The 18984-nt window shown below is 35.6% G+C and overlaps 1 protein-coding gene across 4 annotated transcripts; it reads right to left on the reverse strand.

Annotated features, from left to right (window-relative positions):
* Positions 1-9389: 9389 nt before the first annotated feature.
* LOC110026786 (cell number regulator 5) lies at positions 9390-17748 on the reverse strand. Of its 4 annotated transcripts, none has more exons than XM_020727914.1 (4): positions 17661-17748; positions 16844-17019; positions 15565-15791; positions 9390-9887 (listed from the first exon to the last, which is right to left on the reverse strand). In XM_020727914.1, the coding sequence occupies exons 2-4, from the start codon at positions 17013-17015 to the stop codon at positions 9726-9728; spliced, it is 561 nt and encodes a 186-aa protein (XP_020583573.1). In that variant the 5' UTR covers positions 17016-17019; positions 17661-17748; the 3' UTR covers positions 9390-9725. The 4 variants fall into 4 exon arrangements, with proteins under 4 accessions (XP_020583573.1, XP_020583574.1, XP_020583575.1 ...); XM_020727915.1 differs by lacking the exon at positions 17661-17748 and adding an exon at positions 17519-17629; XM_020727916.1 differs by lacking the exon at positions 17661-17748 and adding an exon at positions 17494-17629.
* Between the last annotated feature and the right edge of the window lie 1236 nt (positions 17749-18984).

The raw sequence follows: 18984 nt of genomic DNA on the forward strand, positions 1-18984 counted from the left end.
ATTCCCCACCTAGGTCTCCAACGTAGTTATGGTTCAGAAGGCCAATAAAAAGTAGATAATGTATGTGTATTTCACCAACCTGAACTTTTCTTGTCCAAAAGACTCTTATCCCCTACTGAGAATCAATGCTCTGGTGGATTCGAGGGTCGATCACTTAGTCTTGAGTTTCCTTGATGTACTTTACAAGTACTATCAGATCAAGATGCACCCAACTACCACAGAGAAAACTAATTTTATTACTGTGGGGAGTTTTTTGATATAATGTAATACTCTTTGGGCTTAAAATGTCAAGGTGACTTACCAACACCTCGTGGATATAATCTTTGCTAATTAAAAAAGGAAGAAACATTGAGGCTTATGTTGATGATATATTGGTTAAGAGTCAATCGGCCAAACAACACATTGAGAATTTAAAAGAAGCCTTCCTAACACTTAAAAAGTTTAACATGAAACTAAACCCACTGAAGTGCACCTTTAGAGCCGCGACAGAAAAATTCCTGGGGTATTTTCTAACCCATAAAGGCATAAATCTAACCAATAAAATATCCAAGAACTCCTTGATATGAACCCCCTAAAAACACCAAGGAAATCCAGAAGCTAATCGTCATATCGCAAGTTTGAGCAGGTTCATCTTCAAGTCAGGTGATAAGTGCCCCCTTTTCTTTAAAGTACTCAAGAGAGCCACATGCTTCGAATGGACACCAGAATGCAAAGAGGCCTTTAGAAAACCTCAAATAGATCCTCACCTCTCCTCCCTTCTTTCAGAGCTAGAAGTCGAAGGAAAAGCATTATCTTTACCTTGGAGTCGACCCTGAAGCCTTTAGTTCAGCCTTAGTCAGAGAAGAACTTGGAAAGCAACACCAAGTGTACTATAACAGCCGAGTTCTCAAAGACATTAAACTTCGATATCGAATAATAAAGAAACTGACTTTCGGCTTGGTCACTTCAGCACAGAGGCTCTGACCATATTTCCAGGTACTCCCCATACAAGTTACCACGGATCACCTACTAAATATGTTCTTACCAGGCCAAAACATTCCAACCGACTAATAAAATTGGTCGTGGAACTCAACAAATTTTATATTTCCAATATCCCTCGAATGAAAACAAAAGCACAAGTTGTTGCAGATTTATCTGAACCTGAAGGGGCAAAAAGGATCTAGCGATCAATGGATTTACCCGGACCCTTTTTACCGATGGGGCATCCGACCAATCACGTGCTAGACTTGGAATTTTCTTGTGTAGCCCCGCTGAGGAAAATGTCTTTCACTCAATCAATATAAATTTTCCATTAAATAACAACCAAGTGGAATATGAGGTTTTGATTGCAGGATTTTTCCTAGCCTCGGAGGTAGGACTCCTTCACGTAATGATAAAGGACAATTTATAACTCATAGTGAGTCAGATCAACGGGGAATGTGAAACTAGAAACGAAACTATGTCGAAGTACCTAGGTAAGGTGAAGATGGAGATCAATCCTACTAGCTTCATAATTGACATCCGAAGGGAGGAAAATCTGGTCATTGACCTCCTATTTCGAAGCCTCCATCTAGGAGAGGGGCTGCCAAAAAAGACCCGATAGACCCTCAATTGAAGAACCACTAACAATGGAGATACATCAGGAGGAGAAGAAAAACTGGACAAGCTCATACATCTGGTACCTGATTACGGGGGAGATCAGTGAAGAAGTCATTGATATTAGGAGATTCAAATATAAGGCTACCCTATACTTACTAATCGAAGGAAAACTCTTCAAGAAGTCGACCATGTCCTTAAACCTAAAATGCATTGAGGAGAACGAGGTTGAAGTCCCACTCTGAGAAGTTCATGATTGATGGGGAATGTGGGAGCCATTATGAAGGAAAGACATTAGCTCGTCGAATTTAATGACAATGTTACTTCTGGTTGAGCTTACTCAAAGACGCCAAAGAATATTACTGAAGGTGCACACAATGTCAGAAGTATGAACTATTGCATCATCAATTGTACTAAGAACTTCACCCAATCGTCTGTCCTTCGCCCTTCACCATGTGGTGCCTTGACATTTTGGGACCTTCCCTCCATTAAAGGAGAAACGAAAGTTTCTACGGGTGGCGGTCGACTATTTCTCCAAGTGGGTAGAGGTAAAGACCCTGACACACATAACGATAGAAGTAGTTTGGAACTTCATCTAGACTAACCCGATCTTTCGATAGGGATTACCTCTCATCATTGTTATAGATAATGAGACCCAATTCACTAACAAAGGAGTTCAAAACTTATATAAGTGTCAAGAGATCAACCTCATGTTTGCTTCCGTACATCACCCTCGAACTAACGTGTAGGTAGAGGCTGCAAACAAAATCATCCTAAATTTCCTAAGAAAAAAGTTAGAAAGAGCAAAGGGCAAATGGGCGAACATGATCCATTCAATACTCCGGGTGATCCGAAAAACACCGTCCACGTCCACCAAATAGACCCCATTTATGTTGTCCCACAAAATGGAAGCCATTTTATCAGTCAAATACAATAAACACAACCAAAGGGTACTCTCCACCTTAGCTTTCAATGAGAAAGATCTTGGAGAGTGGCTTGAGTCAAACAACGAAGGAGTAAGACTCACACCAAATCTGGCTGAGGAGAATAGAGCCAATGTAGCCCTACAACAAGAAGAGGTTAAGAGGAAGACAACTGTGTATTTCACAAGCACATATGTGAAGAGAAGTTCATCCTAAGGGACCAAGTGCTAAAAAAGGTTGACCCTGACGCGAGAGGGCAGGCTATCAATAAGCTAGATCAAACCCGGAATGCCCCCTATATCATCCATGAGAGAGATAGACCTGGAGCATACAAACTGAAGCATTCGTAGGGAACGATGTCCCACAAACTTGGAGTGGTAATGATCTAAAAAAAAAATTCCATTAGAGATATCTCTATTGGTAGAAGGAACACTGTCATAAATATTTTGTACAACCATTCTTACCTTTTAAAAGAACAATATAATAAAGAGATTTTTTTACATTCATAGCATCTAAAAGTTCAAGATTTCACATATTCAATATCGCTAATAGTACATTCTCTGATTATTTTTACACTCAAGAAACTGACGCAACTACGCTAAAAAAAAATAGGCTTTGCTAGTAGCCAAGAACTTAATCAACCCATGCAAAGATTTTCAAGTAGCCTATGTAACGCATTGACACCCTGCAGCGACAAGTTCCATGAGAAATGTATGAACAATCTTCCTATGCCCTACTTTAATCGTTAGCACCGGTCGACGACAAGCTTCACGAAGGGTGTGCGAACAATGATCATGCGTCTTACCTCAAACGTTAACATCTGATGGTGACAAGCTCCACAAGGGATGTCTAACTATCGCTTGTGAGCATTGGGAAGTATTGTCACCTGACAACGATAAGCTCCATGAGGGATGTGTGAACAATTGTCCTGCACCCTACTTTAAATGTTAGCACCCGATTTATTAAATTACAAATATAATAAAGGATAATTACATACATAGCACTTGAAGTATTCGCATTTACAAAACTAGCACTTAGGTGATTTTTTTTTAATTACCGAACTAACGCATTTAATTAAGCATGTCGTGATCAAATTATTGAGAATTTCATAAAAATGAAAAACATGGGTTAAAATTTTATCGTGAACTTTGATATTTGAGCGAGAAATTGATAAAAAAAATGAAAGGCCGTGTAAGATTTTTAAATTGCAATGTTTCAATTGCTATGGATGTAATTGCCCCCATATAATAAGTATTAAATTCTTATTAAACATTTAAATTGAAGGGGCCAAAATTTTCATATATTATATACTATATGATAATAAAAATAATTATTGAAATTTTTTTATATATGATATTAAAATTTAGGCATACGACCGCTTAATTCTTATATATTTCAATATATGACATCCAAAATTTATATTTTACATCCATTATGTTAACTTATTAAAAAAACGAAATATATCTTTGTCACGGGGTCCGTTTGGGGCAGCTTATTTGGTGCGGTGACATTTTGAAAACACATATGACTTGTTTGGGTGAACTGCGGGCCAGTTTGGTGCAGCTTATAAGTGTGGTGACGTTTTTTAAAACGCCGCCTAACCGTTTGACTTGCGCGTTTTTGAAAATGATGTCCGCATTTCAGGATAAATTACTTATCTTGAAACGCACAAGCTGCCCCAAACATACTCTGCATTTTGATATGTTATGTGTTTTGAAAATGCTGAAAGCATCATTTTCACACCAATAGGTGCGGTGGCAGCTTTCTGGCAACGTCTGACTTTTCAAAAAATATATATATAATAAACACTGCACCTAGCTTTTCAGCAGATTATTCAATAAGCTGCAGCTGCCCCAAACAGACCTTAAGATAACATATATGAATAAATTAAATTTAGGTGTTAGACATGTAAATCTATAAGAATTAATCGGATTGCAATCACGAAAATTAATTTATTAGAATATGCGGATAAATGTTAAGATTCAAATGCGCCGCTTATAAATTTTTTAATGGCATGGTCCATTTCGATGATGGTTCACACATACGAACAATTAGTTTGAGGGATAAATAAATGTCAGGTCCAGCTTCATCGGAAAGACCCCTATGAAGCCAGTTGTGATCGCCGGCACATGCATGTATAATATAAAAAGTAAGTTGGGATTGTCTGATTGCTATATAGTTAACATGAGACTATGGGAGCAAGCTCACATGTTCTTGAAGCAGAAATATTATTTTATTATTTAATATTATTATATGTATTATAAAATTATTTATTCATCTCTGATATTCCTTAAAAGAACATGTGAGCTAATATTCTCTTGTTAGAGGGGTACTAAACCTCTTAATAGAAGAAACTAATTATGACAGTCTGTTGAATCTAAATCTTTCATGTAGGCATGCCCAATGAATAAAGCATAATGTCGCAGACTAACTTATCTCAAGTCACCCGTACGGTTTTAGCGGACTAAATCAGCCTAATCCTCACAACACTTTGGTTTGTAAGCATAAAACAATCTAGGAAGAACAGTATGGAGAAGTGGTGGAGAAAAAAACATTTCACTAAGAAAGTGTGATTACAAAATTTGAATGCTCAAAAACCTTGGATGTTTCTTGGATGAATCCAAATGAGAGGGAGGGATTTCTATTTATAGTCCTCCCCAAGCTTAAAGAAACTTTCAGATTATTAGAATATATTATCTTCTCAAATAGTTCTACATTGTTTTTTACATATACATGTTTCTAAAACTTTTCAGAATATTCTGGAGTTCTCTTGAAGTTTGCTTCTTTCAGCATATTTTTTGAATTATGTGAAACATTCTATAATTCCTTAGAATATTCTTCTTCTTTCTAGTTTTCCTAGAATGTCGTGGAATTTTCTAGAGTCTCTGGATTGCTCTCTTCATTATGATCTTCTCTAGAATCTTCATTTCCCATGGTTAGCTTGTCAATTATTCTTGAGGATAGATGAGCATGACACTCTCCCCCACTTAAGCTCGTAATGCCCTCATTGCGGGTTCCACTTGATACCAACGATTTTTTTTTCTTTTTTCAAGTGTCTTTATGTCTCAATTTCTTGTCTGCCCATTTTGTAGTTCTTTTTGTAGTCTCACGCAGTGACACTCGGACTAGCTCTCTTTGCTTGCTCACAGAATTGACATTAAAGCCTTTCCATGTGATGGTCTTCAAAACCTAGGGAATGAAGGAATGAGTTTCTTCATTCTATATAACTAAATGACTTTGCTTCTTCCATCAAAAGAGAGGAGTCGCCAAGAAAATTGTGAGATTGTTACAATCTCGGCTGCATTGGGTTTTAGAGCTAATGTTATGGAGGTTTCGCTCTTGGATTTGTTGGGGATCACAAAAAAACAAGCAGCGTAACCTACGGGGCCTCCTCAAACACATAAATTAGCCTTATCCTATCTAACCCAGAACCTAGAGGCTTGCTTGAAGGAAAAATCAAGGGTTTAGAGGAGTTTCTCACAGCGCGAAGGTTGAAGAAGGGTTCTCTTTGCTTGCTCCTTGCTCTGAGTTTGAAAGGACAAAGCTCCCCTTCTTCCTTAAAAGAGATGGTCTCCTTCTCCAATGCAACTCCTCCATGAAACTCCCTCAAACACTTGAATAAATGGTGGAGAAATGAGGACAGAAAATACATAAGAGAATTATTACAGAAAGGAGGTGGAGTTTGGGCTGAAGAGGAAGAGGAGGAAGAAAGCTATCTTCTTGCCTTGCCAGAAGCTCTCCACTACCTAGTAGTCCAAAGAGCTCCATGGAAAACAACATTTCTCCTCACCTTTTTTTTGAAAATGACATTCTCTCTTCTTCTCCAAAGCCTTTAAAGTGTCTAAAAGTTGGCCACATTGCTACTTTTGCCTCCCCCCCATGCATATCCTCTTATTACGCAAGATAATATGTGCTTTTAAGCTGCTTGGTGGGGTGGTTACGGCTTAGATTCAACAAAAATAATGAGAAAAAAAGGGTTGTCAAAGCGGACGCCTCGGCGCCAGGAATGAGTGTCGACTTTCTATCCTCTCGAATTTTAGAACTAATTTGGAGTTGTTTCAGGTGCCTAAGGGCTCCGATTGGTCGTCGACTTTGCGGTTTCTCGGTTTCGGACCCTCTAGAGGCTATTACGAGTGCCTAAGAGCCTGAATTAGCATCTAAGCGCCAGGCCTGACGCTTAAGCGCATGGATTGGGCATTGGTTTTGCAGGTTTTCGATTTCGGGGTCCCCGAGGGCTATTTTGTGCGCTTAGCACCTGAGACTGGCGTCGGAGAGCCGGGGCCTGATGCTTAGGAGGCTGGACCGGGCGCCGACTTTCAAGACTCTCGATTTTGAGCCCTGTGGGAGCAGTTTTGGGTGCCTAGGCCTAGGTGCCTGACAATTATCCATAAGTGTCAGTCTGGCCAGGTAAACTCGGGTGAAGGGTTTTCTCAATCCGTAATGTATAGGAGAGTATGTATGACTAAAATGTGGTCCCATAACTCCAAAATATGAACATGTTTACAACGATTATATCTGAGACTTTAATGTCAACAGGCACCCTAAAACATTGTGCAGGCGCATTGCTCTAAACCCTGATCTTTTCAAAAACACGTGTGGGAGGGTTTTACGGATCTGTTCAGCTACGAGAAGCTAAGTGCGAACGTTATATGCTCCCAAAACATTCAAAATTGCGTCCAATTGATGCAACATGAAATTTATTTAACCATTTAATAGATGGTACAAAGCCTTAAAATGTTCTCTATAATGGCTTAATTTGGCAACGCAGATTGAATTAATTTTGATATTATTGGAATCATCTTGCCATGATGGTCAGTTTGATTATAAACTTCTTAAAATTAGAGCCGCGATAATCTTAAATTTGAATTTTGAAAATCCTACATAAAAAAATGCATTGATTCATGCTTGATAAAAAAATTGTTTAGGTTTAACTTCTACTTAAATCAAATTTGGTGCATTACGTTTAAGTTAAAACGAAATAGTGACTTTAAACAACAATCAAGCATAATCAAGGTTCTGTTAAAACATGTAAATGCAAGCGTCCACGTTATGCACAGAAATACAAAGAATGGGCATTTATATAAATAACACCCATTTCTTATGCATTTACATATCTAACATCTAATCTCGTCTTTATATTTATACCATCCAAATCTCTCATGTCATATAAATAAATATTATTATTTTAACTTTTAGAAAGTCTCACATAGATAAGGTGTTATATATATATATATATATATTAAAACATATTTTTCTATTTCATTTGGATTACTTTAGGGATCAGCTTTAAGCCCATATCATTTTGCTTTAGTTATGGATGGTCCTACTGGACATATACAGGAGGATGTACCTTGGTGTATGCTTTTTACAAGAGGATATACCTTGATGTATGATTTTCGCTAATGATATCCTTGCAGATAAGATTAAAGAAAGAGAAATTGAATTATGGAGGCCTACTTTGGAGTTTTAAGGCTTTTGCTTGAGTAGAACTAAAACTTAGTACATGGAATGTAATTTTAATAGTAGTAGCTCCAATGACATATTTGTAACTATAAGTGATCAAATTATTAAAAGGTGTGAACGCTTTAGATATCTCAGGTCTATTATTCAAAGTTATTGTGATATAGACGGGGATGTTATTAGTAGAATTCAAGTTGCTTGATTGAAGTGGAGTAATGCTTCGCCATATTGTGTATTAGAAAAGTACCACATAAATTGAAAGGAAAATTTTATAAAATGGTAGTGAGACTTGCAATGCTCTATGGAGTAAAACGTTGGCCTTTAAAAGAGAAGCCTAACTTAAGTGTTGCCGATATGAGAATATGCTTAGGTGGATGAGTGACTTTATACAGATACAATGTGAAAGGAATATATCTGTGATAGGGGGCTTAGCTCTAGTGGCAGACAAAATTAAAAAGAGTCATATTAATGATTTGGCCAACATTAAATGTAGACTATCTAAAAATCCGAAATGTTTTAGATTCGACTTATGTTAAAAAAAAAGACTAATCTAGAAAAACTAGGCAATATGGTATAAAAAATGATCATAATTTATTAGAATGAAAAAAAGACTAATCTAGAAAAACTAGGGCATATGGTATAAAAAATGATCATAATTTATTAGAATGAAATGAAAATATGATACTCAATAGAATGCAATGGAGAAAAATGATTCATGTAGCCAATCCCACTTAGTGAGATAAAGGAATGCTCGTGTTGTATATATTAATGCTCGTGTTGTATATATTATTAAGGCATAGGAATTAGATACGTAAATATGTAGGAAATGAGGGCTATGAATTTAAATCTTCCTACAAAGAAATATATAAACAAATGCTTAAAAGCATTCTTCCTCACAGGCATATGGCATTTCAACGTTCAGTTGTACCAGCTTCAATCGATTTAATACTAACGCATTAAAGCTCAATTTAAGTTGGACTTGATATGACTTGATTTGAAAAAAAAAAATGAAAAAAAAAATCAATTTACAATCGATCTTTCAATCTTTCAGAAAAATTCATAATCATGCAGTCACATAATGCCATAAAAAATTGTCTAAAAAACAATTTCAGAATCACAATTCTAAGTAATTTAGTGATCAATACTCTACTCCAACTTCATGAATCTCACTAAAATTTTCAAATTACCAAAATATCGTCTATTAAAATATTAGAAGAATAAATTAACTACAGCAAACGAGAAACTCAGCAAGTACATACATAGCATTCAAATCATTGCTATTTACAAATCATCTATTTCTCAAATTCTCACTCAAATTTTCAATGATTTGATCATGACATGCATAAATGCATCAATTCGGTATTTCACATAAAGCACATTGCTGCTAATTTTGTAAATAACAATATTTCTAGTGGTGCATGTAATTATCCCAAGAAAAAAAAATCAACTTTACTAGCAAAAGATTACACAGAATACACTTCAAACAATTTCATAAGCAAACCCAACAGCAAATGGACGCTATCTCCTCATGCTTCCCCAATTTAACGCAGTTGGATCCACATAATAAAGAAAAAAATAATCTTCCATAAAAAATGAATTCTCAATAAAGAACAAGCAGAAACCGTAACAAAATATTCACAGAAAGTATTTTCACATATCACTCAACTTCCAGCTTCCCACTTTCTGAAATTAATGTGCTTTCACAGACAAATGACCGCAACAATACATCAATGAAATAGAAGTTTTTTTGCCAGACGCACCTTTTGTTCATTTTCCTGTAGGATGCATTGTTTGGATCGTCGGAGCAGTTGTATCCGTCCATACGAGAGGAGTCGAGCCATTAGACCTCTCTCGGATTTCCCTGTACTCTTGGCATATGGCACAGAGGTGGCAGAACAGGTGAGTTGTTAAATCTCCACAGGGGACTTCCTGAAAAATGAAATCCTCTGCATCAACTGCTTCATAAAACTTATATCATGTTAAAGAAAATGATACTCAAATGCTTTCATATATTTTAACAAGACTTCTTCAGGGGCACGACATAAAGATCAACAGGCATTATGGGTTCTGAAAGCCTAAATCAGCAAATGAAACCTAATCCATCTGTCATAGTGGTCTAACTAGTCCACGGCAAATAAGCCACTAGAAAAAACCATCGTTACTTCAGAGTACATGCGTCAATCCTTATTTATGGCACTACCTAACACCTAAATCACAATCTTTTCACCAAGGCACAAAAGACATAGTATGGTACAAAATGTGATTTTATGTTTCTTTTTTTCGTGTATGAAAGGGAGGTCAAAGGGGCTCTCAGGAGATCTTGCTTCAAGATCTCAAAAAGAATCTCATGACCTCTGGGCCTCTGGTTCTCTCTCTCTCTCTCTAAAACTAGACTCTCTCTCACTCCCCCTCTAGTTACCGAGAAGTAGAGACCCTTTCTTTCAACTATTCACAGCCACTCGGGAATCCTAAGAAAATATAGAGTGAGAAACAAAAGCTTTAGCAATACATCCATCATCTTCTTTCATACCTTTCTTCTGAAAATGAGGTCTTTATCAGATTATATGAACTCACGAACAATGAGAGACCTTATGTTCTAAAAGAATTCAATATCCTAAAAAATACAGTGAGCGTGAAGTTCATACCAAAACTATGCAAAATGATCCTTCCGGCGTACAGAAGAACAAAGAAAAATGATTGATTGCACCAATGAGTTTATGACACATCAAATCAATAAGCTGAGGAAATAAATTTTGAAAGTTATACAAGATTCAAGACAAGAAGCCTCCAAATTGTGTTTCATGGCTCAACTTAGGATGCATATGGGATCATCAGGGTCAATGGTTAGGACCACCAAGACAAAAGCCGCCTAGGTAGGACTTACCAAGAGCATAATCTAGATGGGTATGAAAAACATTCGAGCAATATTGACAACAATTGAAACATTCCGAGTTCAATTCGTGAGCTTCGAGTACATTTCCTGTCATTATCACCATTTCTAACCAGCTTGATCGTGAAAGCTCACTTTTAATTCTAACATAGACTGACTGTCATTTGAATGACTTCGATGATGGTTAAGATAGCTCGGGCTTTTGTGTGCATCGTGCCTAATCAATCCAACAAATAGAATATAGAGAGAGGTCAACAAAATTAAAAATTCATGCAATAATGAAGCATTGTTGCAAGATGCAAGGCCTCATTTTTGTAATTTCATTTGAATTTGAGGCTTTCTATAAAATTCTTTGATAAAAAAAAAAGGAACTAAGAAAGCACGTCAGAAACATCAATTTTACATAGAATAGACACACACATACATGAGTTTGTGCTCGCAAGTTATTGACATGAAATTTGAGATAATAATATATTTAAAATACTTTAAAAAATAAATAGAAATAAAAAAAATTAACCAAATTCCTCTCCATTCCTTCATAGCCAAACCATTGCCCTATCCCATCACTACCCATCTACAGTCGCCCACCATAGTCAGTAAAAAGGCCACGAGTTTTCTTCTTTTATTTCATATATTTTATAAAAATAAATTTTCAAAACAAGGGCTTCCTCTCATTTCGTTTGAGCAAACCCACAGTAGATCTCCTATTGGCTTCTCCCTCGGCTCATGATATCCCCCATATACTCTCCAAATCGAGAAACCCGTATTTTCTTACTTGTCTTCCTCCTCTCTCCATCTCCATCTTCTATATCACGCGAAGGCCAAAGCACTCCATTGCCGTAACCAGCCTCCCTCACTTCTTCGCTGCCACAGCTCACGTCGTTCTCCTCCAACAACCACCTTCATCAGCTCCCCTTTCTACCTGTGTGCACAGACAAACAGACACAAACCACTTTTTTCATTACTCTACCTGTGCGTACAAACTCCCATTTTCGCTACGCGTCCAGCCATAACCCAAGATTGGTATCCCTCACAGCTACAGCAGACGCTTAAGCCGCTCGATCTAACTAAATGTCTCTGCCTCACTGCTCTCTCGGACTCCGTTTCACGCAACCATTTCCCCCGCAGCTCGCAATCTCCCCCTCTGTCGCGTCCAACTCAACCAGCCCTGATTCATGCACATCAGCTTCCACTGAAACCACCTTTGCCCCCTTCTCCATCTCCAAGATCACGCCACCATTTCTCTGGCTTGATCTTCCCAAAAACTAAACTCTTTTCGTCTCAACCCCATCCCCTTCCAATAACCACTTTCACCTCTAACCCACAAACCCTTTTGCATATCGCTACAGGATTGGAGGAAAAATGAGCTGACAAAATATAATATTCTGTGTAGGTTATATTTTGGTTTAAAGTTAAACCTGTTTATGTTTTACAAATGATGAATCAGATTTACAATTCGGTAGAGTTTGGTGTTGTCACTGTTGTTAGCGGGGTTATATTATAATTTTACTTGAGCTGTATGTTTGCATTTTGTGTTCACCGTGCTGTACATATCGTCACTGCCCCACATTAAATATAAACATTCATTACACTTATACTCCTGAAATGCCAATTGAGATGTGTTTGTGTAATGAATAGAAACCTATATGTGTTTTTCATAACGTGGTGGGGCAAAATTCGTACGCGATACTCACGATGCAGTTGTAAAATCAAAATTAAGTACTTATACGCTCTATTTGAAGCACGGTGGGGAAATATGCAAATTTTATATAGATAGGCTATAAACGATGTTCGTAGCATGATAAGGTATGAAGTCTCGACTGCAATGGTTACACCACCCACATGCATTTTTTTTATAGTGCGCTAGATAAACCCAACTCCCTTAATGTTAGGAGGCTACCAAATTTTTGACTGACACAGACTTAAATTAAAGTTAGACTGAACTTAAAATAAAACGTTAAGTGTGCTTAAACAAAACCTTTGAAAATTCCATAAATTTGAACAAATTAAAATTTAACTAAATAAAAGAGTGAAATACAATTTTAAGAAATAAAAAAATTTAAAGATAAACTTACTTGAAAACTTAAAACTACAACTTCGAAGGACAAAAAAAAGTCTCTCAACGTTCAAAAGCTCCGTGATATACAATGAATTAAAGCCATTTAGCATCTCGTTATAGAATAAAAATGATGCCACAAGGGGGGCCGTCTGAATTATAAAAGAATACGAATTTTGCCGCCCAAATAAACATAAAAGCTTTGATGAATATAAACACAAATCTCGCCACCAAATAAATACAAAAACCTTAATATATATAACGATATAGATATAAATTTCGCCATCCAAGTGAATATGAATATCTCATAAAGCAACTCAAAATATAACAAAATTCAAAATCAAGAATTAATTTCTAATTTACTTAATCTCGCCACCAAATCCGCAACACAAACACACAAATAAAAAGAAAACAAATCTTATAATCAAAATGAATAATTTGTGTATATTTCAATATTATTATATTTGTCCAAAAAAACAAAATCTAAATATTTTGAAATATACACATTATCATGTTATATTTCTAATGCATTGAAATGTGTATAACTATATTATTCAAATGCTTTGAATATCTTATTAGTGCATTATATAGGTATATTGATGCATGTACACATATCAATATTAATCGCAAGCATATGCTCCTACGAACGTGTAAACGCTCAATTTTAAAGTCTGAGAATACTTTTCGGGCTCACATAAACTACGCTCTAAACACCAACATGTGCTCCATCGATCACCATAAACTATTAAACTCATGCGTTTGGAAATGTAATGCAGGTTAATTAAAAAGTTAAACTAAATTATAATTTGCATTGAAATGCATGCAAAGCTCTATAAAATCAGCCCAACTAGCAAATTTAAAACTTATGTATATGTTTCATCGCTTGTCTTAATTCACTAAACTTAAGCATCTGATAATGCTACGCGAGCTAATTGAATGCTTATGCTAAAACTAAATGTCTCGAAAAGACTGCACAGATTTTAAGACTTCACAAATTTTTTTTTAAATATCAAAAAGAAAATTATTAAATTACATATGCTTTGAGAGGACCACCTTGCCAAGGGCAAGGTCATAAATCTTACTTTCGCTTGTCAAATTCTCCTTCCTATAAAGATTAGAGTTGACAAGACTGAGCCCCAATTGAAACACTATACCAGTCTAATCCTCCTATTAACAGGGACAAGAGTTAATAAAACCTGCCCCTTTTTGAATGCACAAGCTATTAAACTAATCATATTAAAAAAAAAGCATTTTAGGGTTTGTTTATGGCAGCTGAAGTTTATTAAAAAATAGTTATGAAGTTGTTGAATGATAATATGATGCTCAAAAAATTATGGTGGCTATTACAATTATTTTTTTAAGTCAGACCGCAGCTAGAAAGCTGCCACCGCACCAAGCCAGAAGTGGTGGGAAAATGAAGATTTCAGGGGCAACTTTTTGGAAAAGTTGTCAAGATGCAGTTTACCCAAACAGACAAAACTGCAGTGGGGTGCCGCACCGCCGCCCCAAACGGACTTAATCATTTTTCTAATGATGTTTATATTAAAAGTGAATCTCAACCAGAGGGGTCCATCCTAAATTAAGCAAATCTCAAAGTCGAAAAATCTAAAAAAATAAATAAATATTCTATCACTTAAAACTAAGAGCAAACACTCATCCACACTCCACAATTATTGATTCCGGGTAACAAATCAATGTTGACTCCAGCTCACAAGAAGGGATATTTATCTTCATACTCAAAATAATCTCATGACAGTAAGGACATCACTTGAGTCTTTTATCTGCGTAATTTGTCCAATAGGTTCCATTAAAAGGCGGTTACAATAAGAGCCTCTGAACAAGAGAATTAGTCTGTAGGCTTCATCAAGTGATTTGACTAATAGGCTCCACTATAAAATGATTATGGATGCAGCCCGTACAATCCCCAATAGTATTTTACTCATTTGAGTTTTGAATTATAGGATATATCTAATAAGACATAAAACACTCTGCTAGCTAAAGTCAACGTAGATTAATTCCTTTAGACAAACATTCATCCTAGGTCTACAAGGTTCTCTTGGACGAAACAACTCATAGAGGCTGACAAAGATCCTTCTGTGCAAGAATCCTTCTGTCAAGTTTGGTCGACTATCTCCTCTAACTAAATTGACTAGCAATCACAACAATCCAAAATAACGGAACAATGGGATCTTAATCGGGTTTGTCATCATTTCCCCCACCATCCGCTCTAAGCTAAGTGATAATTATGTAAATTTTAAATTATAAATTTGTTGCTACAATATATTAAGTCTAAATACTTAAAGCCTAATGATTATATTAATCGAAAGTGCTCCTATTACCGACAGGGATAATTAACCAAAAGGGTTCTGCATCTATGAGAAACCCCAAACCCAATATCTTGAAGTTCTCGCCAACTAAGAACGAAATATCTACATAGTGTCTTATCTACTATTCCATCTTCTTTCTGAAATTTTGACCCAAAACCTCATGGTAAACTCTCTCATTTAATCATTTCATTTCAAGGGAGGCTGCGGCGTCGAATTTTTTGAGCCCACATTAAAATGAAAGAATCTAGCAGAAAAAATAATGATATTTTATAAATTACAAAAAGCTTAGAAAAGGGCGTTCACCCTGAGTTTTACCATCAGGCATGAGCATACCTGCAACGTATATTTTCCCCTCAATGCTTTGCGATATCCACAAGCATAACAAGCAACCATAGCTCCTGGAAAAAATGCTAGAATGCCTCCACTGAACAAACAACAAAGGCTATTGACCAGGCCCCATAAAATGAAATGTGTCATACAAGAACCAGCGAATGTTCCAGACCCTAGAAATTCTGCATTTTTTCCAAATAGGAAACAAGGGCAAACCGTGCCAATAACACCTATTAAAAAATAGCAAGGGATTATACAAAAAAAATAAGCGTGTCGATGCAAGAAGGTGAATGAGCATCTATTGAACTTAAGCTGTACTTATATGCAACTTAAAACATTCAATTTCCCACTAAAAGAGCAAAATAGAAAGCACCTCAAAATTGTGAATGGAAAAATTGTACTTGTGAATGGGTACTGAAGAAAACTAAAGAAGTATATTCATGACAAAATAGTGTTCAGAATTGAAATCATACAATATAATCATCATCAAAATCAGCACTTTCCGATCCATATGAAACTTGCTTCATCATTCATTCTTTTGCATTCTTTCCTTAAAATTATTGCATGTGGTGTAGACACTAAGCGCTGTATACAATTTTTCACAACTTTTAATTGGACTGCTTCTTTCCTGTTCCTCTTTGCATTGCTTTTATGTATCTTTCTCGCTGCATCGACTCCTCTCAAATATACATGCTCAAAACACTTCAAAATCATTTTTTTCTCAAACTATATTCAATAAGTGCTACCAACTCGCTACCTCAAATGAAACTATTTCATTTACTATTCCTCATAGAATTGTCAAACATCAATCTTCACATCTGAATGTAGGTCATTGTGATTTTAGTCCTTAAGATGTAAGGAAAATAATCAAATGATTTCTTAGAAATGTAACAATTGAAGCAAAAAAAAGAAAAAACAGACAGAAAAATAAACCAAAAGAAAGTATAATAAATTTATGAACTACATCCAAATGCATTAATAATTGCTTCATTCTTCTGGCATTTCTTATTGCTCCTATTTTGATGAGGGGTTTTGACACCACATTTTACTGGATTTTTATATTGTGGATTTCAATCATTAATTAGGCTATTAATCTAGTAATATATAATCATATAAATGAAAATCTAGGTGGTGGATGGGTGCTGCTTTCAGTCACAATGACTGAAAACATTAGATATGTGAACAAGAATAAATGCCTATGGATTATGATATGAACAAATTGCACCTTCTAATGTTTTTTTCTTCTCAAAATCAAGGGATCACAGGGCATAAAGTAGCATACAGCTCTGCATATCGTCACAACAAGCACAGATGCCAGAAGACCATGGAGAGGAATCAAGAGCAGCAGATTGAGGAGGACTGGTTTCTTCTGTCTCAGAAAAACCATCAGCTTCAGATTCCGATGGACGTAACGGAATATATGGAGGTGGAACATAACTGTCCGGCCCAGCCATTTTGCTGAAAGAAAAACATGCATCGATTCATCAAAGTTCAAATATATTTTTATTGATTGAAAGTATTTAAAACAGAAAAATGAAATGAATCGATAATTTTTTGACCACCAGACAGAACAAAACCCTCTCAGCAGCATTGAAATTTAGGTCAACAAGCCTATTTCCTCCTTAAAAAACAAGAAAAAAAGGGAAATTGTCATGGAAAGGGTGGTGCCCTAGGAAAAACAATTCCAATGTTCATAACTACATTTTCCAACTCAAGAAGGTTTTTACACTAATTTTTCACAAATCACAAAAAAACAGAATTAAAAGCATAAAGAATTCAAGTAAATCAAATGACCAGGAGTGAATCTACGAAAAAGCTACACACAGCATCAGATCCAGACATTCGACTCATCTAATGCAACAAAAAACAGCAAAAACTTCATTTTCTGCACTTAAAAACAAAAGAAAAAAGAAAAAAAAAACACCATGAAACCTATAGAAGTAAGAAAAATCTTAACCAAGCTCTGACTCCTGTAGATGTCCATAATTTTAAGAAAACACTATTGTCCGGTTCATGGCGATTGAGCAGAAAAAATACCCACTAAATCAGACCAAAAAAAGTGAAAAAATTAGAACTTCACAAAATATAAATTAGCTTACGAAGAGATTCTCTACGCAGATCGGACCAGTCTTGGCTTTCACGTGGCGGCAAATGAGATCTGCGGGAAGATGGGCAGTAGAGGTCTCCAAAAACCCAAACGTAGGACGGGTGAATCAGTTGTTCCGCAGGAACACTTTATCGTTATATAAAGTCACGTTGACTACAGCGAGCTACACTTTAAATTGGATCAATCACATTGTGTTGTAATAGATTGTTCCTGAACAGCTCGTGTTCGGCTCATTAAGCAGTTCGTGTTCAGCTCGTTCGTTAAGTAAAACGAGTCGAACAAGAACAATTTTCTAAGCTCGAAATGTAAACGAGCAGTGCACGAACAATTATTCGCTCGTGTTCGGCTCGAAATGGCTCGAAAAAAATATTATATAACTTTTTATATAACAATATATTACATATATTATTTATATAATAATATAATATATATATTTATGTCTAATTTTAAATCATAACACCTCATGTGGCAATGTGGTTAGTGTCTTTTTTGTATAGATTTGATTTAGGTTCGACTCTCACACTTTACATCAATTTTTCTCAATTTTAGTTTAACGAGCCAATTTCGAGCCGAACACGAATACAAATATTTAAATCGAGCCGAACATGAACACACTGTTCATGAGCCGATTTCGAACACGAACCGATTTCAAACACGAGCTATTTCGAATGAGCTGAACACGCTCGTTTACATCCCTACTCTATCAAAAAGGTTATATATAGGTTTGAGTGAGGAAATGAGCGGGTATACGAGTAATTTTTCTTTACTAATTTTTGTCGAAAAATTAGTAATTAAAAAAAAAAAAAAACATTTAGATTGGTCATTTTGGAATGTAGAGGTTATAAATGGCATAAAGTTAAGTTTTATTTATTCATTTGTTTTAGCTAGTTATTTATTTTCTTTTCGAACGCGATTGGGGCTTGAACGTGAATTGTGTTTCAAAATACATTTCAAGCATAATTAATTAACTAGTTTTTGGACGCCAATGATTTAAATATAAAACATTATTAAAAAACATAATTTAATTTATAGATTTTAATTAATCAGACATTGCATAATTCCTTAGGAACTGTTTCAGGCTTTTTTTAAGTCAAGTTTAAATATTGATAAAAATTTAAAAATTTTCAAATCTACTTATTTATTTGGTATTTTCGCCACATTTATATTTTAATAATATATATAATTTTTTAAATGTATAGTATATATGAAATTTGATAAATGAATATTGAATCATAAAAAAAAAAAAAATTATGTTATCTTTAAATGAGAATTTTATGAATATATTTCAACTCAACTGTTTCCAACAGTCATATGCA

This window comes from Phalaenopsis equestris, unplaced genomic scaffold (assembly GCF_001263595.1).
Source record: "Phalaenopsis equestris unplaced genomic scaffold, ASM126359v1 Scaffold000400, whole genome shotgun sequence".
Taxonomy (NCBI): domain Eukaryota; kingdom Viridiplantae; phylum Streptophyta; class Magnoliopsida; order Asparagales; family Orchidaceae; genus Phalaenopsis; species Phalaenopsis equestris.

What these genes read in the sequence shown, in the direction of transcription:
- LOC110026786 (XM_020727914.1), bottom strand. Translation starts at nt 17,015, where the DNA reads ATGGCTGGGCCGGACAGTTATGTTCCACCTCCATATATTCCGTTACGT. An exon ending in TTGTGACGATATGCAGAGCT is followed by an intron (nt 15,792 to 16,843) that starts GTATGCTACTTT and finishes ATTTTTTAATAG; the next exon opens with GTGTTATTGGCACGGTTTGC. An exon ending in GGGGAAAATATACGTTGCAG is followed by an intron (nt 9,888 to 15,564) that starts GTATGCTCATGC and finishes TTCATTTTTCAG; the next exon opens with GAAGTCCCCTGTGGAGATTT.